The sequence below is a fragment of the Petaurus breviceps genome, unplaced genomic scaffold, assembly GCF_028583685.1.
Source record: "Petaurus breviceps papuanus isolate PSGF00001 unplaced genomic scaffold, PetGlider_PUasm1.0 101, whole genome shotgun sequence".
NCBI lineage: Eukaryota > Metazoa > Chordata > Mammalia > Diprotodontia > Petauridae > Petaurus > Petaurus breviceps.
Window position 1 is genome coordinate 6,192,936 of NW_027185575.1, and position 27,336 is coordinate 6,220,271.

Consider the following 27,336-nt stretch of genomic DNA (forward strand, 5'->3'; position numbering starts at 1 on the left):
TCTACAAATACTCTCACAATAACCTGGTTCACCTGAATTTTATGTCAATATCTTCAGAAGCTCTTTTCCCCATAAGTGATTTTTACTGTTTTGTGAGGTTAAGAACTTTTCATGTGCCAGTAAAGGTTTAACAATCAGCTCTCTCTAGGGAAAAAAAGAAGCATGAATATATGTATGTACATAAGTTTATTTTGCTGATATAAAGGGTGTTTAATACAATTTACAAATAACAATGAAATGTATCATATTCTTTATTGTAAAGTCTCTATAGCCAATAGCTTCTCACAGAATGTTTTTCTTGATTTTTGCTAAACTCTTTTACCACAATCTACAGTTGTAATTCAACCATAATTTAACAAATCACATTGCCTCCCAATTTATCAAATCTTTTCCCAATAAATATATTGTCATTAAATCTCACATGTGATCTGCTGTTACATGATTTCTTACCCTCATACAAATGATACCTCTTTTAGCTTCAGCACTAGTGATGACAGTAACATTCGCTTTTTAGTTTTCTGTTGAATTTTGGGAATTGAAACATTGATTCTGCTTCATTATTTTAAAAATGCCTCAAATTCTTCAAAATGATTTTATGTTTTGAAATTAGATGATAACGATTTTTTTCTACCAGCTGTTCTTCACAAGGCTAAGTAGATAGTTTTAATAAATCACAATAATTAAAAATACTTTCCCTGATGAAAGATAAATTCATATGTTGAAGTATATTTTCTAATAACATATTCCTAGGAAGAGGATTACGGAATGTCTTTAAACTTATCTAACAATCAAATCTTCAACTTTGCAGTACCAACCTTTACATTTTCCAAAGGTTTTATGATCCTCTCTTTTCCTCCTCTCCCTTCCCTAATGAGCCTCCTTTTATGTTCACTTCTTTTATTGGATTGCAAGCTCCTTGAGGGCAGGGACAGGCTTTTTTTTCTTCCATATTTATATACTCAGCATTTAGCACAATGCCTGGCACATATTAGGACTTAATAAATATTTATTGACTGAATGAATATCTTTTTCCTGAAGAGCATTGCAAGCAGAGAATGAGGATTGGTGTCTAAAGAGCAAAATAATTCTTTTGGTGGTGCAGTGAATAGAGCACCAGCCCTGCAGTGAGGAGGACCTGAGTTCAAATTAGGACTTAGACACAACACAAAAACTAGCTGTATGACCTTGGGCAAGTCACTTAACCCCAATTGCCCTACCTTCTCCTCTCAAAAAAGGAAAAAAAAATAATTCTTTTGGCAGCAATTTTGACATCTCTTATTGTCTGTCTTCTAATAACCCATGCTTCTTCACTTTAAATACTTGAAATGTAGTAAAATACTTGTTTGTAGTCTCAAGTTAAAAGCTTTCACTATATAGTAATGAGCCCTGCTGACTCCTCAGTTTTATAACGGATGGGCATTTTTGTGTTTTTGTAATTACAGGTACGACTTCTTTATCGTAAGTCAGTCCGCAAAGGAGGGTAGTGTAACACCGACACATTACAATGTGGTCTTTGATAATACTGACTTGACCCCTGACCAAATACAGTGCTTAACTTACAAGCTATGCTACATGTATTATAACTGGACTGTAAGTATTTTTTCTTTTCTGCATAGATTCTTAACCTAGGATCCACAGACTTTTAAGGATGAAATTTTTGTGGGGAGGTACATGAATTTGGGTGGGAAAAAGTACATTTTAATTTTCACTAAACTTTGGTTTCCTTTGTAATCTCATGTTTTTAATCTTATGCATTTAAAAATCTTATTCTGAGAAGGCATTCAGAGACTTCTCCAGTCTGCCAAAGAGGTTTGGGATAAAAAAAAATGATTAAGAACTCTTGCTATACTGGGATCTAATTTATATGTAGATCTAATTTGTGAAGAAAGTTTGGTGGATGGAATGCTGTCAACAAGTCAGTCAAGCAGTTTTTAAGAGCTTTCTGTGTACTAGGTGCCATGCTAAGCAGTGAGGACACAAAAAAAAGATAGTGTGTCCCATTCAAATGGGGAAGGAAAAATGTAAATGATTCTTATACTTACTGGATCTATGCAGAGTGGTTGATCAGTAATCTCCTAGGGAAGGCTGTAACTTGGAATCATTAAGACTTGGATTCAAATGTCCTGTCATATTAGCTGTGTGACTTGGGCTCAGTTTATATGCCAGATTTATCCACTAAGGGTTACTGAATAGAAAGTTGCTTTTGGTGAAAAGACTTACTGATGCTGATGAGATTAAATTAGGAAAGTGGTTTTTTAAAGTGGAAACCTCATTTCTCAGTAAGCTTTTACTTAATTTTGAAATGGTCAACAAACTAAATGTTGAATTGTTTTCCCTCCACCAAAGGGTGTCATTAGAGTTCCAGCTCCGTGCCAGTATGCCCACAAACTGGCTTTTCTTGTCGGCCAGAGTATTCATGACTCTCCCAGTAAAGACCTGTCATGTTGTCTTTACTACCTTTGAACAGCAGACCCTCCAGACTTCATTCACAGATGGAGATTTTCAGAAGAATCTTGGAATCACCTTTTTCATAGCCACTACAATAGCTTTCTGCATGGAATGAAGAATAGAAAGGGACTTGAGGAAGAGTTGGGTTTTCTTTACACTTATTGATAAACACTATTTGAAGAGATGCTGACTCACGTGAGAATCCTTCTGGGACAGAGCAGTAGAGCTACAAAGAAGACCCATCCCCAAGTAAGGGAAGCAGCCAATATGGAGAATGAGACCCACAGAGTTTGGTGGATAGGGGAAAATAGTTTTATTGTTGTGATATAATAATGGGTCATATGTAAGAATGAGAGGTAGAGTCAAAGTATGATATTCTTTTGGCTATATTTTGCTGTTAAACAATGTAGCATTAGCATAGAGGATATTCTTAATTTGTTTAGTTAAATGTTTCACTTTGCATGTTTGATTTCAAAGCACATGCGTTGTTGCCTCTGACCTCAGATGATAGAATACTCTGTTTAGGACCTTCATGTGTCTTGGTCTTTGTTGATGCTCATCCCTGAATCCTCTATTTCCTTTGTCACTTAACCTGTGGAGTAGATTTATAAACATTGTTTTTGAAAAACAGGGATCATTTCACATCTGATCTGCACCAAAGCATTCAATTCCTTTTTCCAGGAAAAGACAGAGAATCATAGTTTTCTGGTTTGTTAATCTTTGTAAAAGTAATAACAACAATAATAACACAACATTCAGTCTTAAATTTAAACACAGCACTGTGTATTCTCAGTGTCATGACAGTGGGTGGCAGATATTCTTTTTCCCATGCTACCTTCTTTCTCCTCCCCTACCCTATCCTTTGCTTTTGAACTGACTTGCTAGCTGCAAAGAAAGAGGCCGATCAGTACACCCACATCAAGTCACAGGACATAGGATTAAATAAACTAGAGAAAGGATGTGAACACACAAGTTTACATGTCCATTTCTGATGCAAGAAGCATCAAGTGCTTCTTCTGATTACTGATCTTCCCACATTCCCCCTACGGTATATAATAGTCAAGACTCACTAGAGTGATCAGTGTAAATTGCTTGAGTGTCCAAGTAGTTAAGATGTATAAAAGAGCTTTCTCATTGCAAAAAGAGCATTGAGACAGTACATGAATATGCCTATCTAATCAGAGGTTAGTGATTTTTGCAGATTATGTTACATGGATTCCATGGATTAATTTTTTTTTTAAGTTTAAAATTTGAGTATTTTGATTTATTTAGGCTGGTATGCTTAAATAATAACAAATTACCATTTGAAAGGAACAGTGATCCTACTTCTTGAGGAATTGCTGTATAAAAAAAAGTCCCAAGTACTACTTTCCTGTAAATGTGTTAAAGTCAAGACAGATAATGGTTGCAATTGTATTTGAAATTAAGCTGATACTATAGTTAAATAAAGTTATGCATATGATTACTGCTTTGCATTTTGTTGTCATTACAGTAGTAATCTATTTTCCAAACTGGTTCATGAAAACTGTTTAAAACATATAAGGTCAATCTCAGTAGGCCTCTTTGGCAGTATACATTTTCCTTAGTTTCTTATTATTTTGGAATTTCACCCCAATCCTGCTTCACTTACCTAAAGAGAAATCAATATTTACTGGAAACACCGTAGAGAAAATTTGTTTGTGTAAAGAACAGTAAGTGGGGAGGCAAGAAAAGACATTTCTAGCTTCTCCTTCTTCTGTTCTTCTCCAAGGAGGCTTTGCTGCTTTCTAACAGGGGAAATACGAATTTGGAGCCAAAGGCTGGCTACTCTGCTCTCCTAGGAGAGAGGGAGGGGGTCCCAGGCTAGAATTATATTTATCCAGAGGGCATTCTGGGAAGATGGCAGAGTAGGTCAGAAATTTCCAGGCTCTCCAGATTTCTTCCACAAATAGAAAATCGCCACTAAATGAGCATAGAACAGCAAAAATAAAAGAATAAAGAATTGTGCTAAGATAACTTGAGAGGCCCTCAGAAAAGACAGGGTCTCCAGGGGCTGAGGTTTGGCCGGAGTAAAGTGTAGATACCTCCAATCTGACTCCACTGAATCAACAAACAGTAGGCTCTGAGAGGAGCTCCCTCGTGAAGTGGACTAGGTCTCCAAAAATTTCACCTCGTTTCTGGCCTCGAGAAAGTTCATCTCAAAAACTTTTTTTTTTTTTAAGCAATCAGGGTTAAGTAACTTGCTCAAGGTTACACGGCCAGGTGTTTCTGGGTGGGTGCTAAGTGTCTGAGCCCGGGATTCGATCTCCAGGTCTATCTCAACACTGGAGCCGGTGCTCTTACTCGCTGTGCTACCTGGCCGCCCCTATCTCAGAAACTTTCATGTGAGGAACAGCAGACTGCTGAGTGGGGGAAGACTGAAGGACCTCCTACACATACCTCCACCCCCAACCCCCAGTTTCTGAAAGTCAGGTCTAGAGCTGCTGACCATAGGTGGTCCCGGGCTATGACTGTGAGTGAGGAGGAGTGAGGACAAGCCCAGTTAGTGCAGTACTGAAGGGAGAAAGAACATTTTTGGGACAGTGTGGGTAGGGCCCTAATTGTGGCTTAGGGGAGGAGAGGAGTCCCTGAGGTTGAGCCCCCAGACAGAATTCAGAAAATAACAGTAAGGAGAACCTGTGCCCAACATTACCCACAACACAGGATTAAAACCTGATTATAAGCTGCTAAAAATAAGATAAAACAAAATAAAGTAAAATAAAAATGAGTAAGCAAAGGAAAAAGAAACTAATCACAGATAGCCACTTTGCTGTAAAAGATTTGGGGTCATATTCAGAGGAAGATAGTGTGATAGTAATGGCATTTAAAGATTCCCCTGTATTGGCTTGGTTTTTCAAATTGATTGTGTTAAAACCCAGAGCTTGTTAATCCCACCTGTGGGATGGACTTGATGTGAAAAGAGAGTCCTGAACTGGGAGGAGCTGGTGACGTAGATTTGGAGAGACAAGAGAGAGGCAGGAGAACTTTTTTTTGGAAGCAGTACCTCGTGGAGAGAGAGAGACTAAGAGAATTGCTGGTGGCTGCTTTGAATTGCCCTGGACTTTTGAGACCTGCCCCCTGAGCTGCCAAGGACTGAGGAGACATGGCTGTTTTGCTGGTACTTTGTCTGTCTGTTTTGATGTTGTTTTGCCAGATTTGTCCACTGGTGAAAGACAGTCCTGTTGTTGAAGAAGTCCTGGAACATGGCTTTTGGTTAAGAAGCCCTGAGACTGTCCTGCAGACAGAGAGTGAATACTGTCCACTGGTGAAGGACAGTGCTGTTGTTGCAGGGGTCTGGGAACCTTTCTGTTGGTTCAGAAGCCCTGAAGAAGGATTTTCTTGTTGTATGTTTAAAGAAATCCTGGGAGAAGGTTTTGCTAATGTTTTCAGGGGTTCTAGGACTGTTCTACAGACAGAGGATGAATTAATGAAGGGACTGGCATTGTATCTTGTGGCCTTGCTAAGCCTTGTCTCCCCAGGAACTAAGATTGCTGAGAACTTGCCTCGTGTCAAGATGAAGCAAAGACCTCCATTTGGGTATTAAGTGCTGTGTTTAAACTTGATGTAACTCTGGGGTAGATTCAATTGAGATCCAGGGGTGGGGAACTTTTGACCTTTTTGTGTTCTGTGATTGACAAATGAAGGTACAGCCTAGGGGTAGAGTAGTATTTAGAACAGGGACTTTGTAATTGATTGAATGATTGGAAGGTCCAGGGGTGGGGTAGTCCTTGGAGATTATTTAATCATCCTTAGTAAATGCTGCATTTTGAATGATGTTATGTTTTGATCTTCTCTGTTCTTGGTTGGTCACTGAATAAAATGGAGAGCACCCATGCTGGTATTCTGAACCTTGGGAAGTTGCCTTTGCTTGGCATGACATTACAGATAGTAAGGCTAAAAAAAAGCCACTGCCATCCCAAAGAGTAACTTCAAATGGTCACAAGCCCAAAAAGAGTACTTGGAAGAACTTAAAAAGGAATTCAAAGATCAAATAAGACAGACTGAAGAAAAACTAGGGGGGAAAAGAAATCCAAGAAAATTATGAAAAGAAAGTTAACCAGTTTGAAAAAGAGGATAAAGATCTTAAGGAAGAAAATAACTCCTTGAAAACTGGAATTGGGCAAGAGGAATGTTATAAGATGATATGATACCAAGAAATATTAAAATTAGAGAAAAATAGTAGAGAATCTGAAACATCTCATTAGAAAAAAACATCTCATCTGGAGAACAGATCTGGGAGAGGCAACATAAGAATTGTTGGGCTATCTGAAAGTTATGACCAAAAAAAGAATCTGGATACACTATTACAATAAATTATTTAGGAAAATTGCCCTGAAGTTCTAGAACAAGAGGGTAAAATAGAAATAGAAAAAAATCTACCTTTCACCACCCAAAAGAGATCCCAGGAGAAAAACTTACCACAACATTATAGCCAACTTTCATAAATTCTAGGTTAAGGAGAAAATATTGCAAGCAGCAAGGAAAAAAATGCACAATTTAAATACTGCATAAATACAGTCAGGATTTCACAAGACCTAGCAGGTTCTACATTAAAAGACCATAGGTCTTGGAACATTATATTTCAAAGAGCAAAAGAGCTGGGTAATTTGTACTGAGGATAATTTACCCAGCAAAGTTGAGTATATGTCTGAATGAAAAAAAAATGGAAATTTGAGGAACTGCAGGACTTTCAAGTATTTCTAATAAAAAGACCAGAACTCAATGGAAAATTTGATATAAAAAAATCCAAAAGAAATATAAGGAAAACATTAAATGCTAATTATAAGGTACTTATTAAAATAAAAATCTCTCCTCTCTTCTCTCTGTATAATCAGTATTCTTAAAACAGTCATCATTACTAAGGTAGTTTGAAAGAAAGGTTGGGGCTGAGCTGTGTATGATGGGATGATTCTATAAAAATTGAGTAAGAAAAGGTAAAGGGAGAAATTATAAAAATGGGATGTGAAAAAAGAACTAATACAGAGGAAGCAGGTGAGGGTGTGTGTGGAGGGCTGATTATGTTGGAACCTTACCCTCATCTGGGTTGAAGAAGAAACAGTGTGTATATCTAGAAAGGTGTAGAAGTCTTCTGAACATGTAGAGAGGTGAGGAAATGGGGGGACAGGGTGGAGGAGGGGCTTTTGGGGGGTATAGATTGAGATTGGGGGGAGGAGGGACTGTTAGAGGGATGGATGAAATTGGGGGTGGGGAAGAAGATAAGGTAACAGGGATAGGGTAAAAAGAGGCTGAGAAAGAAAATAATAAAAATAAGATGGAGGGAAATTCACAAATAGTAATTATAAATGAACATAAATGGAATGTTTATAGGAGCTGTCTTTGTGGTGGCAAAGAAATGGAAATTGCTGGAATCCCCATCATTTGGGGAATGGCTGAACAAGTTGTGGAGTGTGATTATGATGGAATACTACTATGTTATAAGAAATGATGAGCTCAATGATCTTGGAATGGCATGGAAAGACTTGCATGATGTGGTGGAAGGTGAAATGAGCAAAACCAAGAGAATGTTGTATACACTAACACTAATATTGTTTTAAGAAAAACTTTGAGTGACTAAGCCATTTTGACTATTGTAATAATTAAATTAAAATGAAAAATAAAATACATATGAAGAAAGATGTTATCTGCATCCAGATGAAGCACTGATAAATAGAAGTATGTATGGAATAATTTTACATACATATATATATATACCTATTTGTGTCTAATGGTAGCCATCTCTAGGGTGGAGATGGGAGAAGAAGAGAGAAGAAAAAGAAGGAAAAAAAAATTAACATGATAACTTTCTTGTATATTTGGAGGGAATATCAAGTTGTGTGTGCATTGTAAATTTGCAGTTTCATGTGCAATCATCTTTTTATTGTACTGTTATGAAAATGCTTATTTTGTTCCACAAATTGAAAATAAAATAAATTTTAAAAATTATTATATCTGCTCCATTAAATAGAATTAATTTAGGGGTTCAAGCTAAACTCCTGATCACTGTTTCTTAATTGGGAAAGGAAATCTAAGTTTTATAGCCAAGGCTTAACTCCCTTTCCATTAAATACCATTTCCACAATGAATATGTTTATGTGCGTGTGTGTGTGCACACACACACAAATACATACACAATAGCAAAGAAATCCATTTATCGAAGTTGATAGAAAACAAGAAAAGAACTTGTCTTCCATCTCCTTCAGTAGCCCAGGTTATCCTTCCTGTCTAGAATGCATTCTCACTTCACCTCTACTTCTTAGAATTCCTGGTTGCCTTCGAAACTCTTCATACTCTCTCTCTTATTAGAAGCCTTGCCCTCCAAGTTATTAGTGGTGTAAGTACATATCTATTTGCATGTAATCCACAGTAGAATATAAACCCCTGGAAGGCAGGGGATGTTTTCCCTTTTCTTTGCATGTCCAAGTGCCTCAGCGTCTTGCTTGATTTGCTCAATGTTTTCTGTATTTCATTTAATTAGAGATATACAATCATTTTCTTGGAGTAAAATCTTTCTTGGAGGCAAAAGAATTCTTCCTTCCTTTTCTGAGTGAAGAATTGCCCTCCATCTACTCCCAATCTAGGCTATCCCCAACAACCATTCCTTATGACCTAGTGATGGACCTACTCATCATCCCCACTATATGAAGACCTTAGGGGAAAGCATTTCCCAGTAGCATAAATTGAATTAGGTGAACCAAGACAAAATCTCTTCTTGGAGTTTTGTTTCTGTTCAACCCACCAGGACCTTAACCAACATCCTGATCACTCCACAATGCAAAGAGGCACCTGTTCAGGTTTCTAATCACAAATGCCTTTCATCAGAGCCTTAACTAGGACAGAGTGATTGGGGCTTTGACTCAGTTGGCATGCCAAAATTAAAATGGCATGGGTAGCTCTTCAAAAACAGAGAAACTGCTGACTTTCATACCTCATTATCAAGAAATAACAAGAAAAAAAAAGATGCTTCCAGCTGGCATGCCCATGGCTACGGCCCAAGTGAGCTCTTCTGTGATCCCCTGCCGCTGCCCCCCTCCCTGATCCTCTGTGCCTCTTGTGCTAGGAAACATAAATGGCTAGTTATGCCTGCATTTATGTGTCTCTAACTGGATATCTTACAATGATCATGCATTGATTGAGTGCACATTTCCGAAATACTTGCAACATTAATATTTTTATGTGTCATGGACCCCATTCATTGGTAATCTGCTGAAGCCAACAGACTGACTTCTCAAGGACAATGTTTTTAAACACATAAAATAAAATGAATAGGATTACAAAAGAAAGTGATTGTATTTGAAACACAGTTATGCTAGAAATACACGAGTCCCTTTCTACTTGAAGAGCATTCCCCTTCCTTTATTATGTGGATTTATGTACATGATTTAATTATACAACATTAATGAGCAAGCCTCCAAAGAAATGTCTCAACAACATTCTATAAAATATCAAATATTTTATTTACATAAAATATTTTACATGAACTGTACACATGCACACACCCACACAATATTTAACCACAAGTTTAGGCCAGTAGTTGTCTTGAATTTCATACATCTAGCACACACAAATAATCGCTTTTTTTTTTTTACAATAATTTACAGTCGAGTTCTTTGAAGACACAATGGGGGGAAGCTTTGATCATTTATAAACCTTTCATAAGTTACAAAAGAAAGGCAGTCTGAAAAGTATGTATAAACAGTAAAAACAATTTTCAAGGGGACAAGAGTTACAAAAGAGTTACTGCCAAATAGATTGGCCAGCAACTGGTAAGACCGCTTTTGTTCAGCAGATGCCAATACTGAAAAATGGGCATGGAAGCAGGTGGGGCTCAGAATTCTAGGATACCTTCCTTGTGCCTTTTGTGCTTGGTGTACCATTTTTGACACACATGCACACGTGACACCTCACTGATGAGCCCATTTCCGTGTATTTCACACTGACATCAATAAAATGAAAAATGATTGAATCAAAACTTGCACAGCTACAGAAGAACACGGAAGCGGCAAAAATGCTTGCTTTGCAGGTTGAAGGACTCAGACATTACATGGAGGAGAGTAGCCCAAAGTAGGTTTGACAGAGTGTTTTGCTAGGGCATGAGAACTTTGTAATTAAGTTGTATGTATGTGGAATTCTTTTTTTTCCCCAATCAGTGAACTCAGGTCAATGTGTAAAACAAAATTAAAATGAAATAGCTTTTTCTTTTTCCTTTTTCTTTTTTTTTTTCCCAAATTACAGACATTAAATGGAACCAGTAATAGGTTATTCGATTTCAAACTCGTGTTTCAATGAGAATGAAGACATTTGAATGTAGAACACATACAAAGTATACACTGTATATTTACTAGACAGTACAAATCACTGTGCATTTTATAAGGCAGAACATCAAGGCTGAATAAACTAGGAATTTCAAGACCATAGTTAAGTGACATTTACGCATCATGTGGCAAGCATTTGGAAAAAGAGAAACTTGAAAGTCATCCCTTTAAGGGCAGGTAACAAATGCAGAAAGATGAGATATTGTAGGTGGGGAGTGGGCTACCCCAGTAGCTGTTCATCCACCTGTTGTTTAATGGTTCCCCCCTCCCCCACAAATCATACTTTGGAAAATCAGAGCGGATTGGCAACAATGACTTGGAAAGAACAACAGGCCCACTTTACTCCTGCAGTCAAATGGACCATAGTGCAAAATTGCATTTTTCCCCCTACTGGTGTAAGAAAGGAAGGGGAAAAAAGGAGATGGTTTTAGAAAGTACTTTAGTGAGTCATGAAAGCCCTAGTTTGGGATGAAAGGAAATTACATAGGCCAGGCGTTACAAGTCGTCCAGAAGTACATGGATCACTTCACTGCACCCAGTTTTCTCAGAAGTTTCTTCCCTTTGGAAAGCAGACCCTTTTTCTTTTTCGAGGCCCTTTCCCTGCCTCTCCCAGGACTACCAGAACCCATAGATGACGGAGGTGACCCCGAATGGAGATGGACTGTGGGGGATGGTGCTCTCCTTGACGTACCTGTATTCTCAGGAGGAACCTATTAGGTATATTGTGACAGTTTATTGAATGTTTGAAAGCCAACAACATCAATTTAGTGGGGGTAACATCTTAAGGTCCCATTTCCCACCAAAAGGGGGCAAAGAGGCTCATGTCTTCTATCAGTGGCTTAAAATATATCAAAGGCAAATTACATATAAGCGTCACCTCCCAAAGTACAGCGGCCACCAAGCGTTTAAGACACATGCTTTGGGGACCTAATGGTTCTGAACAATTTCCACATTTCATTTTGCCAAAATAATGGCAAAAGAAAAAAAGAAAATTTCGGCAAATGATAATTTGAGTTTTTTGATTTAACATAACAGTTAGCCCAGGATAAGCACAATGGGCTAAGTACCAGCAACTGAATCTTGGGAGCAAAAGTTTCCCAAAGGATTTCCTACTGTATTCCAAACAAAACAAAACAAAACAAAAACACTCTTTGATGATGTAAAATTCTGATGTCCTTGAATCCATTTTGCACAATTTACTGTGCTATATGTATATATTGGAGAGAGATGGCACATTGGTTAAAAAGAAAAAAAAAACTAAAATGAACCTTAATTGCAATCAAAGGAAGCTTAAAGGTCCTTATTGTTTTGAGAGTGTGCTTTGTATATTTCAAAGTGCAGATGAATTTTAATCAGTGCTTAGGACTTAAGAGCATTTCAGTATATTTTAAATATAACATAACACCAGTTCTTGAACCCCCACTGATAGGATTCTTTTATTCTGATCATACAATACAGTTACTGTTTGCCTAATGTACATAATAGAATTCACATTCCCCACAGCCCTTATTATTTCAGGCCAGACCTTATTCTAATACAAAATGTTCCTTGTTCTACAGAAAAGAAAATTTAGCCAAGGGTCTTCAAGCTTCCTTGGATTTAAAATCAAGGCCTAATTCTAATGGAAAACAACTTAGTAAAGCATCCCAAGTACACCTGAAGATACCATGTATTTAACCTAATGCATTCATCCACTGAGCTGCATCATCCATGACAGTTAACATTGCATTGGTAAACCAAACACTATTCAGTGTCTCCCAGAGGTTGGTTGGTTTGTTTCTTTGTTTTTTTTAAATGTCTGTTGTGGGCTATATATCAACATATTTTTGTAGCAGTACAGAAGTCGAACTGCCTAAGAAAGCATGTCTAGGTAGTTCAAAGCCAGGATTTGAGGTTGCTAATGTTATGAGACAACTCCAGGCCAACTTAATCAAACTATTCATGTGAATTATAATCTTTCTTATGACTTTTTGGAGGGGTGGATAAAAGTCTTTACAAGTAATAGACTGTGCTTTTTTTTTTCCCAGGGATTGGCTAACAATGCAATCTGCAGCTTTTGCTTTTTAGAATCCTTAGACATTGGAACACTTCTCTACATAAACAGAAATGCTTTCTTCATTAAGAAATATGTTCCCAATGTTGACCTTTTCATGAATTTGTTATAATATGGTAGTGAGGAATGGACACAAGAGAATTTGTTTTATGACAAATTCAGTTAAGCTTTATAACTGAGAAAAAGCAACATCCTCGGACTTTTGGGCCAATGATTTTTTGAGACATATTTCTTTTTCTGAATCCCACAGTTAAGTCTTAAGACTACTGCATCAGTTATTGCAAGGTAGCTTAAATTGGTATCTTTATTGGTATCTTCAGTTGCTCACTTACGTGAAGGCTACATTGCCTTATTAAGGTGTGAAATGAACACTCTTCTTCTGTTTCCAAGCAGATGAGCAAAGAAATAAAAATATATATAAAATATATAATATAGAAAAACTTGAAGTGATGAAACAAAGTAAAGATGAAACACTCAACACGAATGTAATCTCAGATAAAAAAAAGTATTGGAAATAGTACACTAATGTTAATGTTAGAGGGGGATTGGTAAACCATAATGGAAGGCAAGCAATCACCAAATCAATTTAGGTTTTCTCCATAAAGAAGAATTATTATTCTTTTGTATCTTATTATACTCTCTGCTTTATGTAAGACATGGGAAGCTCTCTTATGAATAAAAGTTGACCAAATTATAATTAAAATGGAACTGCTTGAGAAAGCATATAAAATATAGTTTAAAATTTTAGATTCAGTAAGAAAACAACACCGAGCAACTAGCAGAACACATTGCAATGTTTCAGGTGGTACATTTCCCCTACCCCACTCCAAACCCCCAAGTGTAAAATGTCCATGTATAAAAAAGCATGAGACAACATATTATGAAAGACTGGAACATATATTAAAAATATGTAATACAATTGCTTACCCTTTTAGCCTTGGTACGCATTGGGGCATCTTGAGAATAACGGGATGGTGTATCCGAAAGGTAGACTTCGACGTCATCAGGCACTTCTTCCAGAAAGTTTGAAGGAACCAGGCCCTTTTGTCCATTGAGCTCTCCCTATGGCACAGAAAAAAAATGTATATATGGGAAAAGAGAGGAGTCATTAATGATTGTCTTCTAAGATTAAGTTTTTTATTTCCTCTTAATTTTTAATGTCTTGTTAATCCAAGTGGCAACATTATTATCAATGGCATTATTATTATTTGGTCCAGGCATGTGATTTCATCACAGTGTAGGGAAATACTGGTGAAAAAATTTCTATAAGAGCAGATGGTCAAGTAGTCTCAACTTATACTTTAAAAAATCCCAAACATATATATATATATATATATATATATATATATATATATATATATATTGTTTGTTTGTTTGTTTTCTTCAACTTATACTCAAGAGGTACCTGGGACTACTGAGCAATTAACTAGCATGACCTTAGTCACACAGCCATGCATCAGAGATGAGAATTAAACCCAGGTTTTCCTGACTCGAAGACCAGCAACTTGTACACTTACTATGCTGACCCTCATTATGATTATATTTTTGTTACTGTTGTTCAGTCATCTTAGCCGTGTCAAACTCCTCATGACCCCATTTGGGATTTTCTTGGCAAAGGTACTGGAGGGGTTTGCCATTTCCTTCACCAGCTCAGAAAACTGAGGCAAACAGGATCAAGTGACTTGCCCAGGGTCATACAGGTAGGAATTATCTAAGGCCAAATTGGAACTCATGAAGGTGAGTCTTTTTGACCTCAGGTCTGGCACTCCATCCACTAAACCACCATGATAATACACACACACATGCATGCACACACACACATTTTAAAAGTTCTGTTTGAATGTTTGACTATTATTATAAATATATATTATTATTATAAACAATAGTCCCCAATTCTTTAGAGCTAGTATTTTATACTTGAAAGCATGAACGAATGGACATGAAGTCATTGGGAGTTTCTGGCCAATTAGCCCCACCATAGATGAAAAAGGCCAATTCCAGAAACATTTCAATGTCCTGCCACTCAAGTGCCACTTAATAATGAGGACAAAGTAAATGTAAATGTAAAAGTAAATGACTAAAGTAACCATGAGTAAATTCTCAGTTTCCTCAGCTGGAAATAGAGGGGGTTGATGGAGTAGATATATGATGTTCCTCTCTGACATCTAGATAAGTTTATTTTGACAGTTTATGTGAATTAGTAGAATGAAATCCCACATGAATGTGAGCAGTAAGAGTAATGAGTTTTATCTGATGTTTATAAATCTCTTTAATAAATAAGTACATCTCTAAGAAGCTTATGAACTACTTGACTCCTTCAAGGACCCAAGAGTGTGATTCTGGTGGCATGGGGGCAACCTGTATTGACAAATGTCAAGATCTCTTTGTGCCATATGAGACAGTTATAGGAGATACCGAGGCCACAGAAATATCCATCCCCTGGTAGTCAACCTTCAGGTCAAGGGCCTCTCCAAGTTTATACAGGCCAGTCTTGAGATGACAGGCTATCCCTGGGCTCACACTAGAAATCTGTGCTTCTTGGTGGATTTGATGGATCTCCAGTGACAATAGCTGTCAAGCATCAGTGTCACTTGCATGAGGTGATGGGGGTGGAATTTAATGGAGGATGCTATGTATTTTATAATATATAACATTCTAATAAAAGTGCCTCTCTCCCTGGCCACCACTCCCTTTTGTGGAGCTGGTAAGAAAGTAAGCTCTGGGCAGTCACAGACTGTCTCTGCTTCTTTATTTGTATCCCAAGTCCTGAACACAGTGTTTGATGCACAAGAAGGGCTCAGGGTGAGCATCGAGATGGCATAGATTCCTAGAGTCAGGAAGATCTGACTTCAAATCCTGCCTCATACACTTGCTATGTGATCCTGACCAAGTCATTTAACTTTTGTTTTCCTCAGTCCCCCTGCCAGCAAAATGGAGACAATAATAGCACCTACCTCCCAAGGGTACTATTAGGATAAAATGAGATAATTCTTTTAAAGCACTATATAGCGTTTGTTGTGGTTGAATTATTTCAGTTGTGTCCAAGTCTCCATTTGGGGTTTTGTTGGCGGAGGTACTGGAGTGGCTTGACATTTTCTTCTGTGGCTCATTTTACAGATGAGGAAACTGAGGCAAACAGGGTAAAGTGACTTGCCCAGGGTCACTCAACTAGTAAGTATCTGAGGTCAGATTTGAACTCAGGTCCTCCGGTTTCCAGGGTCATTGCTCTATCTACTATGCCACCTAACTGCCCAAAAGTACTATATAAATGCTAGCTTTATTATTAATAGTAACAATCATAATAAATACTTTTAAATTGATTAATTAATATATACAATTACATATGTTAATTTATATGTCAAGGATACATAAGTTTTGTAATTGCTCTTACAACACAGAACATAGTCCCTCTATAGCTTAGCAGAGAGACTTTTAAAGTTTCTGTGGGGGAAAAATGAATCCTTTTGACCCCACTTAGCCCAGCCAGGGATGGGCTTCTCCTACCTTGGCTTGTGTTTACGAGGATAGGCATATTCTGTCTCTGGGTCCATCGCTGAAGCTGTTCTAACCCGGTAGTACCTACTAGAGGTTCTACCCCATTGGCCTAAGTTTTGAGCACCTAAATTAATTCCTTTAATTTGTTCTTGGAAAGAATTTGATTTTGCTCATGGCAATATCTTTTGGGATACAGACATGGTTTTATATATCCCTTTGGGCATAGTTCCAAATTGTTCTACAGAATGGTGGAATAAGTTCACAACTCCACCAGCAACGCATTAGTGTCTCATTTTCCCCATATCCTCCCTAACATTTGTCATTTATCTTTTCTGTCCTATTAGCCAATCTAATATGTATGATGCTAATGGCAATCAAAGGTTTTGTGGACAAATAAGGTTGGGAGGGAGCATGCTTATTGCTACTAGGGACTAGAAGTATATTTATGCTCTACCACCACCCCTTGGGTTCTTCCCAACACCTGAAATGAGAAACTCTGTGTAAGGACAAAGATGTAATGATACTTGTTGCTTGGTTTTGTTCTCTCAAACTACGGCATGCTACAATGAGGTTTTGTAAGAAGAGTCATTAGCCTATTATTATTAGCTTAGAGTTATTAATTATTAGTTATTTGTCTTATATTTTCAATGATTTTGTATCTATATCAACAGAGATGCCCATATCAATGAAATAACAGGTTGAATTCTTCTTCCAATCAACTGTGTGGACAAGGTTGTTTTTCCAGATCCTCTAGTTGACTGTAAGTTCCCTGAGGATTTCTGTCTTTTATCTCTGGAATCTAGTCTAGCCCTGTGACGACACATTTTGTGGTTGTTCTAAGATCAGACCTGTGCTTTTCTTGGTATAAGATGTTCTCTTGGGGTGGCTAGGTAGCTCAGTGAATACAGCATTGGCCCTGGAGTCAGGAGGACCTGAATTCAAATACAGCCTCAGACACTTAACACATACTGGCCGTGTGATCCTGGGCAAGTCACTTAACCCCATTTGCCCTGCCTTCCCCCCTCCAAAAAAAAAGCAAAGATACTCCTTCCACAATGGCATCTTCTCTACAACTTAGAGTCTTAACTAGTGGTCTGAGGGCCGCTGAGAGGCTGTGACTTGACCAGGGTCACACAGGCAATATGTGTCAGAGGTCAGACTTGAATCTAGGTCTTCCTGGGCTCTGAGGCTGGTTCTCTACCCACCACACTACACTGCCATTCAGCTAGCAAGTGCTTAGTAAGTGTTTTTAGAATTAAATTAAATTAAAATATACATATATGTATATACATATACACACATATACAAATAATATAGAGAGATATTTCAGTTCTGCAATGGATTTTTTTTACTTTTACTTTTCTCAATTACATTGAAACAAAAAATTTTGACATTCATTTGAAAATTTTGAGTTCCAAATTATCTCCCTTTCTCCTTCTTTTCCCCCTCTTTGAGAAGGGAAGCAATCTGATATAGATTATATGTGTACATATAATGTGTACAATTTTGCATGTAATATGCAAAATCATTTCCAAATTAGCCATGTTACAAAAGAACCAAAGAATGGATATATTATTAGAATGAAATAGGAATTATCTCTTTTTAACTTTCTTTCTTCTTCTCTCTCTTTCTCTCCCTACCCCTTCCTCTCCCTTTTTCCCCCTCTCTCCCTACCCCCTCTCTCCTCTTCTTTCTCTCAGTTCTCTCTCTCCCTCTCTTCTCTCCCCAACTCTCTGTCTCTCTCTTTCTATTCCTTTCTCCTCTTCTCTCCCTACTCCCTCTCTCCTCTTCTTTCTCTCAGTTCTCTCCTCTCTCTCTTTCTGCCTCTCTCCCTCCCCTCTTTCCCCTCTCTGTCTGTTTCTCTTTTTTTCTCTCTCTCCCTGCTCCTAAGTTAGCACCTTCTCTGCATCTTAGAGAATTTCCTAGAGCACAGAGAATTTGAGTGACTTGTATAGGGTCACACAGACAGTATGTGTCAGAAACAGACTTCAACCCACATCTTCCTGGATCAAATATCAGCTCTGTAGACCACACCCTACTGCCCCTCATGGGTGAGTGCTTTACACACACACACACACACACACACACACACACACACACACACACACACGTGCGCGCGTGCGCGCACGCACATGCATATACACGTAGATGTAGCAAAAAACAGGCAAAATTTGTTAGCTAGATTTTCTATAGTTCAAATAAGTCTCTCTCATTTCAGGGGGCAGCACACACATACACACGTGCATGTGCACACACATATATATGAATGCACACACACATACACACACAATAATACCCTCTTTTGCTATATTTAAAACTTACGTAGTAAAATCCATCTTCATCAATTTCACCAAACACAGTAATAATGTCTCCTGTACAAAATGTCAGTTCTGCCTGTAAAGATAGGAAGGGAAAGGAGTATTAGGTTGAAATCAAGGAACAGTTTTGAAAAAAAATTGACATTATTATTTCCTCTATGTGGATCTCTTAGCAACATATACTTGTCCTCTGAAGCAAGTTTTCCCCCTGTTTACTGAGGGTGGCACAAAATTAGATGGAATATAAGCTACTTGTGGAAAGACTACTTCATTTTTTGTCTCTGTATCCTCAGGACCTAACACAATATATATTGTGGGTGTATAAGAAATGCTTGTTAAATTTAATTAAAGAAAATAGGATAGAAAGTCAGGAAGGAAGAAAGGAGGGAGGAAGGGAGATGGAAGGAAGGAAGAGAAGAAGAGAGGAAGAAGGAAGGGAAGAAGGTAGGGAAAGAATGAAGAAGGAAGGAATAAAGGAAAGAAGGAAGGAAGGAAGGAAGGAAGGAAGGAAGTAAGGAAGGAAGGAAGGAAGGAAGGAAGGAAGGAAGGAAGGAAGGAAGAAAGGAAGGAAGGAAGGAAGGAAGGAAGGAAGGAAGGAAGGAAGGAAGGAAGGAAGGAAGGAAGGAAGGAAGGAAGGAAGAAAGGAAGGAAGGAAGGAAGGAAGGAAGGAAGGAAGGAAGGAAGGAAGAAAGGAAGGAAGGAAGGAAGGAAAGAAGGAAGGAAGGAAGGAAGGAAGGAAAGAAGGAAGAAAAGAAGGAAGGAAAGAAGGAAGGAAGGGGGGAAGGAAGGAAGGAAATGAGGGAAGAAGGGAGGGTAGAAGAATGGGAGGGAGAAAGAGAAAAAGGAAGGGAAGAAGGGAGAGAAGGAGGGAGGGAGAAATCAAGGAAGAAGGGAAAGGAGAAAGGAAGGGAAGGTGGAAAGAAGGAAGAGAAGAAGGATGGGAATTAGGGAGAGAGAGGAGGGAAGAAGAGGAAGAAGGAAAACAGAAAGGGAATAAGGCGCGGAAGAAGAGGCAGATAGAAAGAGAGAGGGGGAGGGGAGTGCTATCTCTACTTATCCTGGTTCAGATCCATTTTCTTGTTTTTCTTTAGTTTCATTCAGATTCCCTCTCTTACCTCCTTATGTGTTATGTACAGCTAGTCGACTATAAACTCTTTGAGGGCAGGAATTAGTTTTTATTTTTTCTTTACTTCCCTGGCATGTATTGTATACATGTAACAGAAACTTAATGCATAATTCATTGATTGGATTGGTTGGTATGGAGGGACTGCACTCGAAAGAACTAAGGTTGAATTACAAATCTGCAACTAATTATTAACTTACCAATTAGACCTAGGAGAAATCATTTCCCACCTCTTGGTCTCAGTTTCCTTATCTAAACTACAAGATAAAGTGATTGGAGCAGATGATCTGTAGAGTTATTGTAACTATGAATCCACTGTTCTCTTTGAAAAAAATGTAGAGTACTGCATTTGGAGTCAAAGGACATAGATTTTAATTAAGGTCACCTGTGTGACTTTGAAGTCACATAAAATTCTTTGAGACTCAGTGTCCTCATTTTGTAAATGGACTGGACTAACTGGACCCTTCCAGCTCTAAACTGATGATCCTCTCTCATTGGATTAGAATCTCCTTAATGTGAGATCTTTATTTCTCAGAGCATAAGGGCCTCTGGCCAGATTTCAGCTCAGGTTCTCCTGACTCTAGGCCCAGAACTCTATCCACGGTGCCACCTCGTTGAGACTAGATATATCTTCAAAAACATGAAAATACAACAGAAGATCCTGAGGGTAAGGATTTTTCCATTTTGGGCTATTTAACTTATCATCTAGCATTGTACTCTGCATAGAGTAGGCAATTTATTAGTGTTTTTTATATCAAGTTGTAAGCAAAAACAAGTTGATAACTTCACTATTACCATAGAAATGCCTATTCATATTTCTAAGTAAGTAAACACAACTCTCATTTCCTGAAAAAAAAAAAAAACTTACACCATATAGTAAACTTCTTGAGACAGGAGATTTTCCATTCTTTTTTTTTTTTAAATAAAGTTGGTACTTCATGAATTCTTGTTAAGGCTCAGAGCAGTTTATGTGACTTGCCCAAGGTCACACAGGTGCCCATGATTCAGCTTTTGGGGTACTCTATTTCCCAGAACACCATCATTTTATAACTAGGTACCTGCAGAGGTATGCACATGGCTTAGAATGAGAGGATCTTGGTTCAATTCCTCTGTGTGACCTGGAGAAGTCAGTTTAAGATATGTGAACCTCAGTTTTCTCCTCTATAAAATAAAATGTTTGAACTAGATACTCTCTTAAGAGCATTCCACAAATACTTTTCTTTTTTTTTTTTTTCTTAAAGCAATCAGGGTTAAGTAACTTGCTCAAGGTTACACAGCCGGTTATTTGTGGGTGTGGTGCTGAGTATCTGAGCCTGGGATTCGATCCAGGTCATCCCAACACTGAAGCCAGTACTCTTACTCGCTGAGCCACCTGGCCACCCCTAAGCAATTGGGGTTAAGTAACTTGCTCAAGGTTACACAGCCAGGTGTTTCTGATTGGGTGCTAAGTGTCTGAGCCTGGGATTCAATCTCCAGGTCATCCTGACACTGGAGCCAGTGCTCTTACTTGCTGTGCTACCTGGCCGCCCCAACCACAAATACTTTTCACAAAAATAAAGTCAGATGTAAACAAGTGGAAAGATATCAATTGTCCATGCATAGGCTGAGCCAATATTATAAAAACAACAATTCTACCTAACTTAATTTACTTATTCATTGCCACTCCAAACATTGTTGTATAGAGCAAGACCACCCCACTTTAGAATCTGTGGTTCTGTAAATTCTATTGGGAAACTATCTTTCTAAGCCTCAGTTTTCTAATTCATGAAATGAAGATGACAATAGCAATCAGTTCTAGGAGAGACCATCTCTTCTAGCCCCTTCATTTTGCAGAGGTAGAAACCAAGATGCAGAGAGAACAAAGAAAGAGACTTGCCTAAACTTATATAGTTAGATTCCAGATCCACTATCTAAATCCAGGACCTATATTATACCACAATTCCTGTCTTTTAATATTTGACCTACCTCAATCAGTTGTTGTGAGGAAAATCACTTTGTAAACCTTCAAGTGAGAATGAATTAAGATGTAATAAAGGTTTGCAGTGTCTACACCTTTACAGATTTCACTTGCCTTGGTTTGACATTCTCCAGAGACAAAATGCATCATATACATTTATTTCTTATATTTTTTCAGACCTGTTACTTTCCTTAGAAAACAATGGCTTAGGATTGATAACAGCTGAGCATTTCCTCGCTCATCCTAAACTGCTGGCAGCTAACTGCTGACCTCAATCTTTGAAGCTAGTGCCTGAGGGTTTAGTGGTACCATCTGTGTCCATAGGAAAACATTAAGAGGGCAGGTGGTCATGCAGCTGGAGAGGCTGACCATACCCTTTATTTCCCTCTGGCTGTTTCCAGGCAAGGCTGGGCACTATTCCTCTGGGAGGAGAGCAAGAAAGGTGAAAGTGGATTGGGTGGTGGTGGTGGTGGTGGTGGGGCTTTGACAACCAGCTCTCCAAATAAATGCACACACCTCACACTTTTAAGTTTAATATGCATTTTAACATTTCTCTATCACTTCCTAAAGTCTAGATGACCAACAAAAATACATCAAACCTGATTTGTAGCATTTGTCAATTTCCAAGGTGTAAATGCTCATGTTGAAAATTTAACCATTGACTCTCTAGGTCAGGCAATAGCTGGTACTAGCATCCCACTGGAAAGGGCCCTCTTTAGACAAGGGGAAGGGAGTTTTGTAGGAATGAACTAAAACAGTGTTGAGTGAATACCTCTACATCAACATTAGGAGAGCTTTCTCTTGGGTCATAATCGTAGAGAGCGACCATTCTTCTCGTAGACACAGGGTGCTGCCGACCACTCCGTCTGTTCCTCTCTGTTCCAGGGGGAGGGGAGAAGAAAGCTATCATCAAGCATTTTAAAAATACACAGTGTTTGCCCTCTATTATGCAGCAGCCATATCACAGATCTAGCAAGCTAGACAGAGACCTACTCCATCCAAGAGAATGGACCAAGATTCAACCAAGGCACAGCACCTACTCACAGAATGAACTGTTTGTTCCTTTACATCAGTTGCCTTGGATTTCATTTGTCCCATTTTTATTTTTTACGTAAAAAGGTCATTATTTATAATTGGATTGTTTCCTTTCTTCTAATTCATCGATTAAATTACTTAAAATTTAGAGAAGCAGAGAGCAAACTCATGAATAAAGCAAGGGACTGCTAGCCACCTGGCAAGGGTTTGGCTCTACTAACATGGAAGTCATACAACAAAACTTTTCCCATAAATAACTACATGTTTGGGACAGTATCTGGTATAACTGGTCATGTCTACCTCTTTCCTCTCTCCTAGAAAAGTACAAGTTCCCTGAGGGCAAGGACAGCTTTGTTTTTGTCTCTATATCCCTAGTTACTAGTACAAAATATGACAAAGAATAGGCACTTAGTTAATAGTGAATTGAGTTAAACTGAATACTCTAGCTATACCAGGAAATAGGACCTCAAATAATATAGATTGTATAAATGTATTCTAGAAATATGTAGGGCGGAAAGAATCCATGATCCCTTGGAAATGACTGGTCTGATGAAGGTGTTCTTAACCTGGGGTACATGGATAAATTTCAAAAAGTCCATGAATTGGAATGGGAAAAATATCTTTATTTCAATATATTTTACTTCTTTTGTAATCTTTTGAATTTCATTTTATTTGTTTAAAAACATTATTCTGAGAAGGGATCTATAGGCCTTACCGTTCTGCCTAAGGAATCCATGACAGATGAATGGTAAAGAATCTCTGGTCTAAAATATCTATCTATCCATCCATCCATTCATATCTATATAATATATGTATGCATATATACATAGACACACATGTGTATACATGTATACACATACATATGTGTATATACATACACACATACACACACATATCTCAAGGATCTGTTTCTTGCTAGCTATGGTAGTAGTGGTGGTATGAGACTTTTCTCTACCCACATAGACAGATCCCAGCCTTTCCAGGTCTTAATAAATGTCTTTGTAAGTTACTGTGACTGAAGAATTCACCTCCCTCCAGGCAACTTGGTGAGGCCCCTCTCTGATCTTCGCTAGACTGGACCTTGGAAAATGGAGTCCATTGGTAAGCTTACCCCAAGAGAATCATTCTGTAGCATTTCAGTGTCCAAACTAGCTCTGTAAATGGCATCTCCTCCCAGAAGAAAGATGGATATTTCTTCCATCCTCCTAAATAGAGCCAGGACTATCCCCTCTCCCTCAATACTTTTTTAAAAATTCTACCAATAGTTATTATTTTTTTTTCCTTAGAGTACCAAACAAATGAAAATATATCCAAGGCAAATGGTTTAAAAGCAATGAGAGCTGTTCATGTGGCTTTTGAGCGACCACAATTAGCTTTCCAGAGACGTCCAATTTGTATTCTCCTAATATGAAGAGAGCAAAGCACACCCAAAGCGTACAGGTTTCTTTTTTTTTTCTAGAAGTTGGATGTTGTATGAAAATAGAAGTGACATGATTACAAGGAAATTTGAGAAATGCTTCATCTTAAAATGATGAGAGAGGCATGGATGCTTTTGAAGTGTGGATGAGGTGATACAGGCGCAACATGCTGGTTACTTTTACTTACAACAAACACTGAGGACTGGCCAGATGAGCTAGTGAAACATTGTTTCCTGCCACACAGGACCCTGAACTTGGGAACAACCTGAGGACTGAAACTCAAGCTGAAAGCTAGGGATAAGCCATGGAAGGAGGGGGGCTGGGGAGGGAGGCACAGTGAGAGGGGATTTGACTCTGGGTCAAAAGAAGGAATTGTGTGTGTATATATCTAGACAGCTTTTTTCCACTAACATGGCAACTAATTCAGGGAAGTTGAGTGTCCTAAAGGAAAGTTAGACAGATGTAACATTTATGGTGATGCTGAAAGGTGCAAGAAGAATCAAGATAGAGGAAATGGGGGAAGAGAGAATAAAATGAACATATGTATGGAGAAGTGGAAAAGTTCAAAACAAAAGGTGTAAAGAAAGAATTAGGACCCTCCCCCTTCATCTTGGACATTCTATCTTCGGAAAATGAGAACAACCACCCTCGGCACATTTCTTAAGGAGTTAGTGGGACAAATAGATACCTAAGCCTGGATGTCAAGGGTCCCTCTGCTACAAACAAAAAAGAACAAGAACAAGAAAGAAAAAGAGGAAAAAATGCAAGGCATAAAATGTCAATCTAGACAGCTCAAAACATTTCACCTAATTGATTGCATGAATCAAGTTACTGTTTCTTAGCACAGACCTCTTTTAGACTTTCGGGATCTGCGGTGTACAGAGAGAGCGCTCTCTTTGAAACGATCACAGTTGACTTCAGGAAAGGGATGCATACAAATGAAAAAGAGGAGAAGATATGAAGCTGTTCAAAGACCTTCATTCTCATGGACTTAATGTCAAGGTGGGAGGAGTGAAAAGAATTATGCAAAATATTTTCATATTTAAACCTTGGACACTGGGTGTGGGTTTCAACTTGAAACAATATGGCTATTTATAAACAACCCCCAAAAGGACAGGATGTCTCTTGAAATAGACAATTATGCATTTGGTTGTACATATTCTTTAAATTTGAGAATTTGGAGGAGGAGTGGGTCCTTGAATTCTGAATTAAAATGCTTAACCCCATTTTTAAAGACTTAAAACATTTAGATCTGAATAACATGAAACTGGACTTTATCTTGATTTCTGTATCTGTTTAGAAGGAGTGTATGGGTGTGAGGAGATTTTCCCTATTGCTTAAAAAAAAATGAATAAGGGATATAAAAGAATTCTGTTGAAGACTTGCTGAAAATGTTTTCAACCAATGCTTAACCACTGGTTTAAGATCATTGGTTTGAGGTGAGAAGTTAACATAAATGAGTGAATGTCAAACACCTACCCCAATTAAAATGTTAGTTATATGTAAAAAAAGGAACCACTACCACAAAAAAGCATTTAAACCCTTTGAATAAGCAGTGTTAACTTGAAGGATGAAATAACCCTTTGCCATCATCCTTTCCCATTTGTTGTAGATAGAATCATGTTTAAAGATTAAAAAAAAGCATGATGAACAAATAGTTATTTTATGCTATCTAGATATTGCAGCATTGAATTCTATCAAGCAGAGGGGTCTTCTGTGTTCAGGACCCTTTTGGTCCTTGAGATATCCAATAAGGCCACCAAAGTTTTGCCCTGACAAGTTGATCTTGCCCAAGGCACATTGATGTTCCCATTTCCCAAAGAATTTGCAACAGTTAAAGGACACAGAACAGATCCCCTATTGTGCTGGTCATTGACCTGAGATTCAGCTATAAAATTAGAGGAACAAAAGCTTTAATAGCCAAGGCAGCAGCCTCCAACCCTTGGACTGTGGGTTGCCACTTACCTATTTTTTCCACAGGGGTATTCAGAGGGAGAAAGCCTTGTTTAAGGAGCTGGTCCATCATTTCTTCATCATCAGCTTGGATTTCTGAGACCATGTTACAAGGTATAAGGCCGAGTCGGGCACAGGTTTCCCCACGGTAGAAGCCATCAGCATCTTTGTCTCCATAAACCTAAATAGTATTCAAGAGTCATGGTGTTATATGCGGACACCTTTGAGGGCAGGAACTGATTTTTTATTTTGTCCTTGTATCTTTAGAACCTCATATGGTGTCATATTCCTAGGTATAAGGAATAGACATTGATGAGCTTATTAATATTTTAAGCTGTTAAAATACATAAATAGTTGGATAAATCTCTTCTATAGTTATTATTTCCCCTAGTAGACTCTCTTCCTCCTTGAAAACAAAAATGGTCTTACTTTTCTATTTTTATGCTCAGTGTTTAATATGCTTTCCATTAGTAAGCCTTTATTCATTTCATTCATAGGAGCGAATACCGGATCTCTTATTTCTTTGGTATTAGGAAATCTCATATGACAAAATCTCCTCTGCCAATGCAAGCTGTCATCACCTTCTCTGCAATTATGGTGTTAGAGAATTGCCTAGGTTATTAAGAGGTTGATGATTTGCTCAGCGAAACACAGTCAATATTTGTCAGAGGAGGGTGGCTAGGTGGCGCGGTGAATAGAGCACCAGCCCTGGAGTCAGGAGGACCTAAGTTCAAATCCGGCCTCAGACACTTAACACACACACACACACACACACACACACACACACACACACAAAACTAGCTGTGTGACCTTTGGCAAGTCGCTTAATCCCAATTGCCCTCCAAAAAAAAAATATTTGTCAGAGGTTGGATATGAACCTGGTCTTCCCGACTCTGTGGTTTACTCTCTGTCCATTTCTCCTTAGCTGCCTTTTGCCTTGCACAAAGCAAGCACTTAAGAAATACTAAATAGCTTGGATTGCAAATTCATTTATTTTGATAATTGCATTTCTGATCTTCTTTGTAATCCTACATATTTTATTTTAAACGTTTGAAAACATCATTCTATGAAAGGATCCGGAGGCTTTGCCAGATTACCAAAGTGGTCTGTAAAACAAACAAACAAAAAGTATACACACACACACACACACACACACACACACACACAAAACTGGAGGCTAGCAGTTTCTGCCAAGGTGGAGAAATT

General features: G+C 38.1%; 2 protein-coding genes across 3 annotated transcripts in view; one reads left to right on the forward strand and one right to left on the reverse strand.

The window, feature by feature from the left end:
* The window catches only part of LOC138160535 (piwi-like protein 1), a 64,170-nt gene extending 61,707 nt beyond the window's left edge, over positions 1–2,463 (forward strand). The window contains exons 19-20 of the mRNA XM_069087130.1: positions 1,443–1,590; positions 2,347–2,463. Coding sequence (XP_068943231.1) covers positions 1,443–1,590; positions 2,347–2,463 — 265 coding nt within the window. The remainder of the gene's footprint in view (positions 1–1,442; positions 1,591–2,346) is intronic.
* A 7,456-nt stretch (positions 2,464–9,919) lies between these two features.
* The window catches only part of LOC138158478 (RIMS-binding protein 2-like), a 490,854-nt gene continuing 473,437 nt past the window's right edge, over positions 9,920–27,336 (reverse strand). Inside the window, exons 21-26 of one of the 2 annotated variants that reach the window (XM_069084643.1) lie at positions 26,143–26,311; positions 25,027–25,092; positions 22,497–22,600; positions 18,649–18,720; positions 13,759–13,893; positions 9,920–11,488 (exon numbers count right to left, since the gene is read on the reverse strand). In XM_069084643.1, coding sequence (XP_068940744.1) covers positions 11,300–11,488; positions 13,759–13,893; positions 18,649–18,720; positions 22,497–22,600; positions 25,027–25,092; positions 26,143–26,311 — 735 coding nt within the window. In that variant the 3' untranslated portion in view covers positions 9,920–11,299. The remainder of the gene's footprint in view (positions 11,489–13,758; positions 13,894–18,648; positions 18,721–22,496; positions 22,601–25,026; positions 25,093–26,142; positions 26,312–27,336) is intronic. The other variant, XM_069084581.1, reaches the window with a different exon arrangement.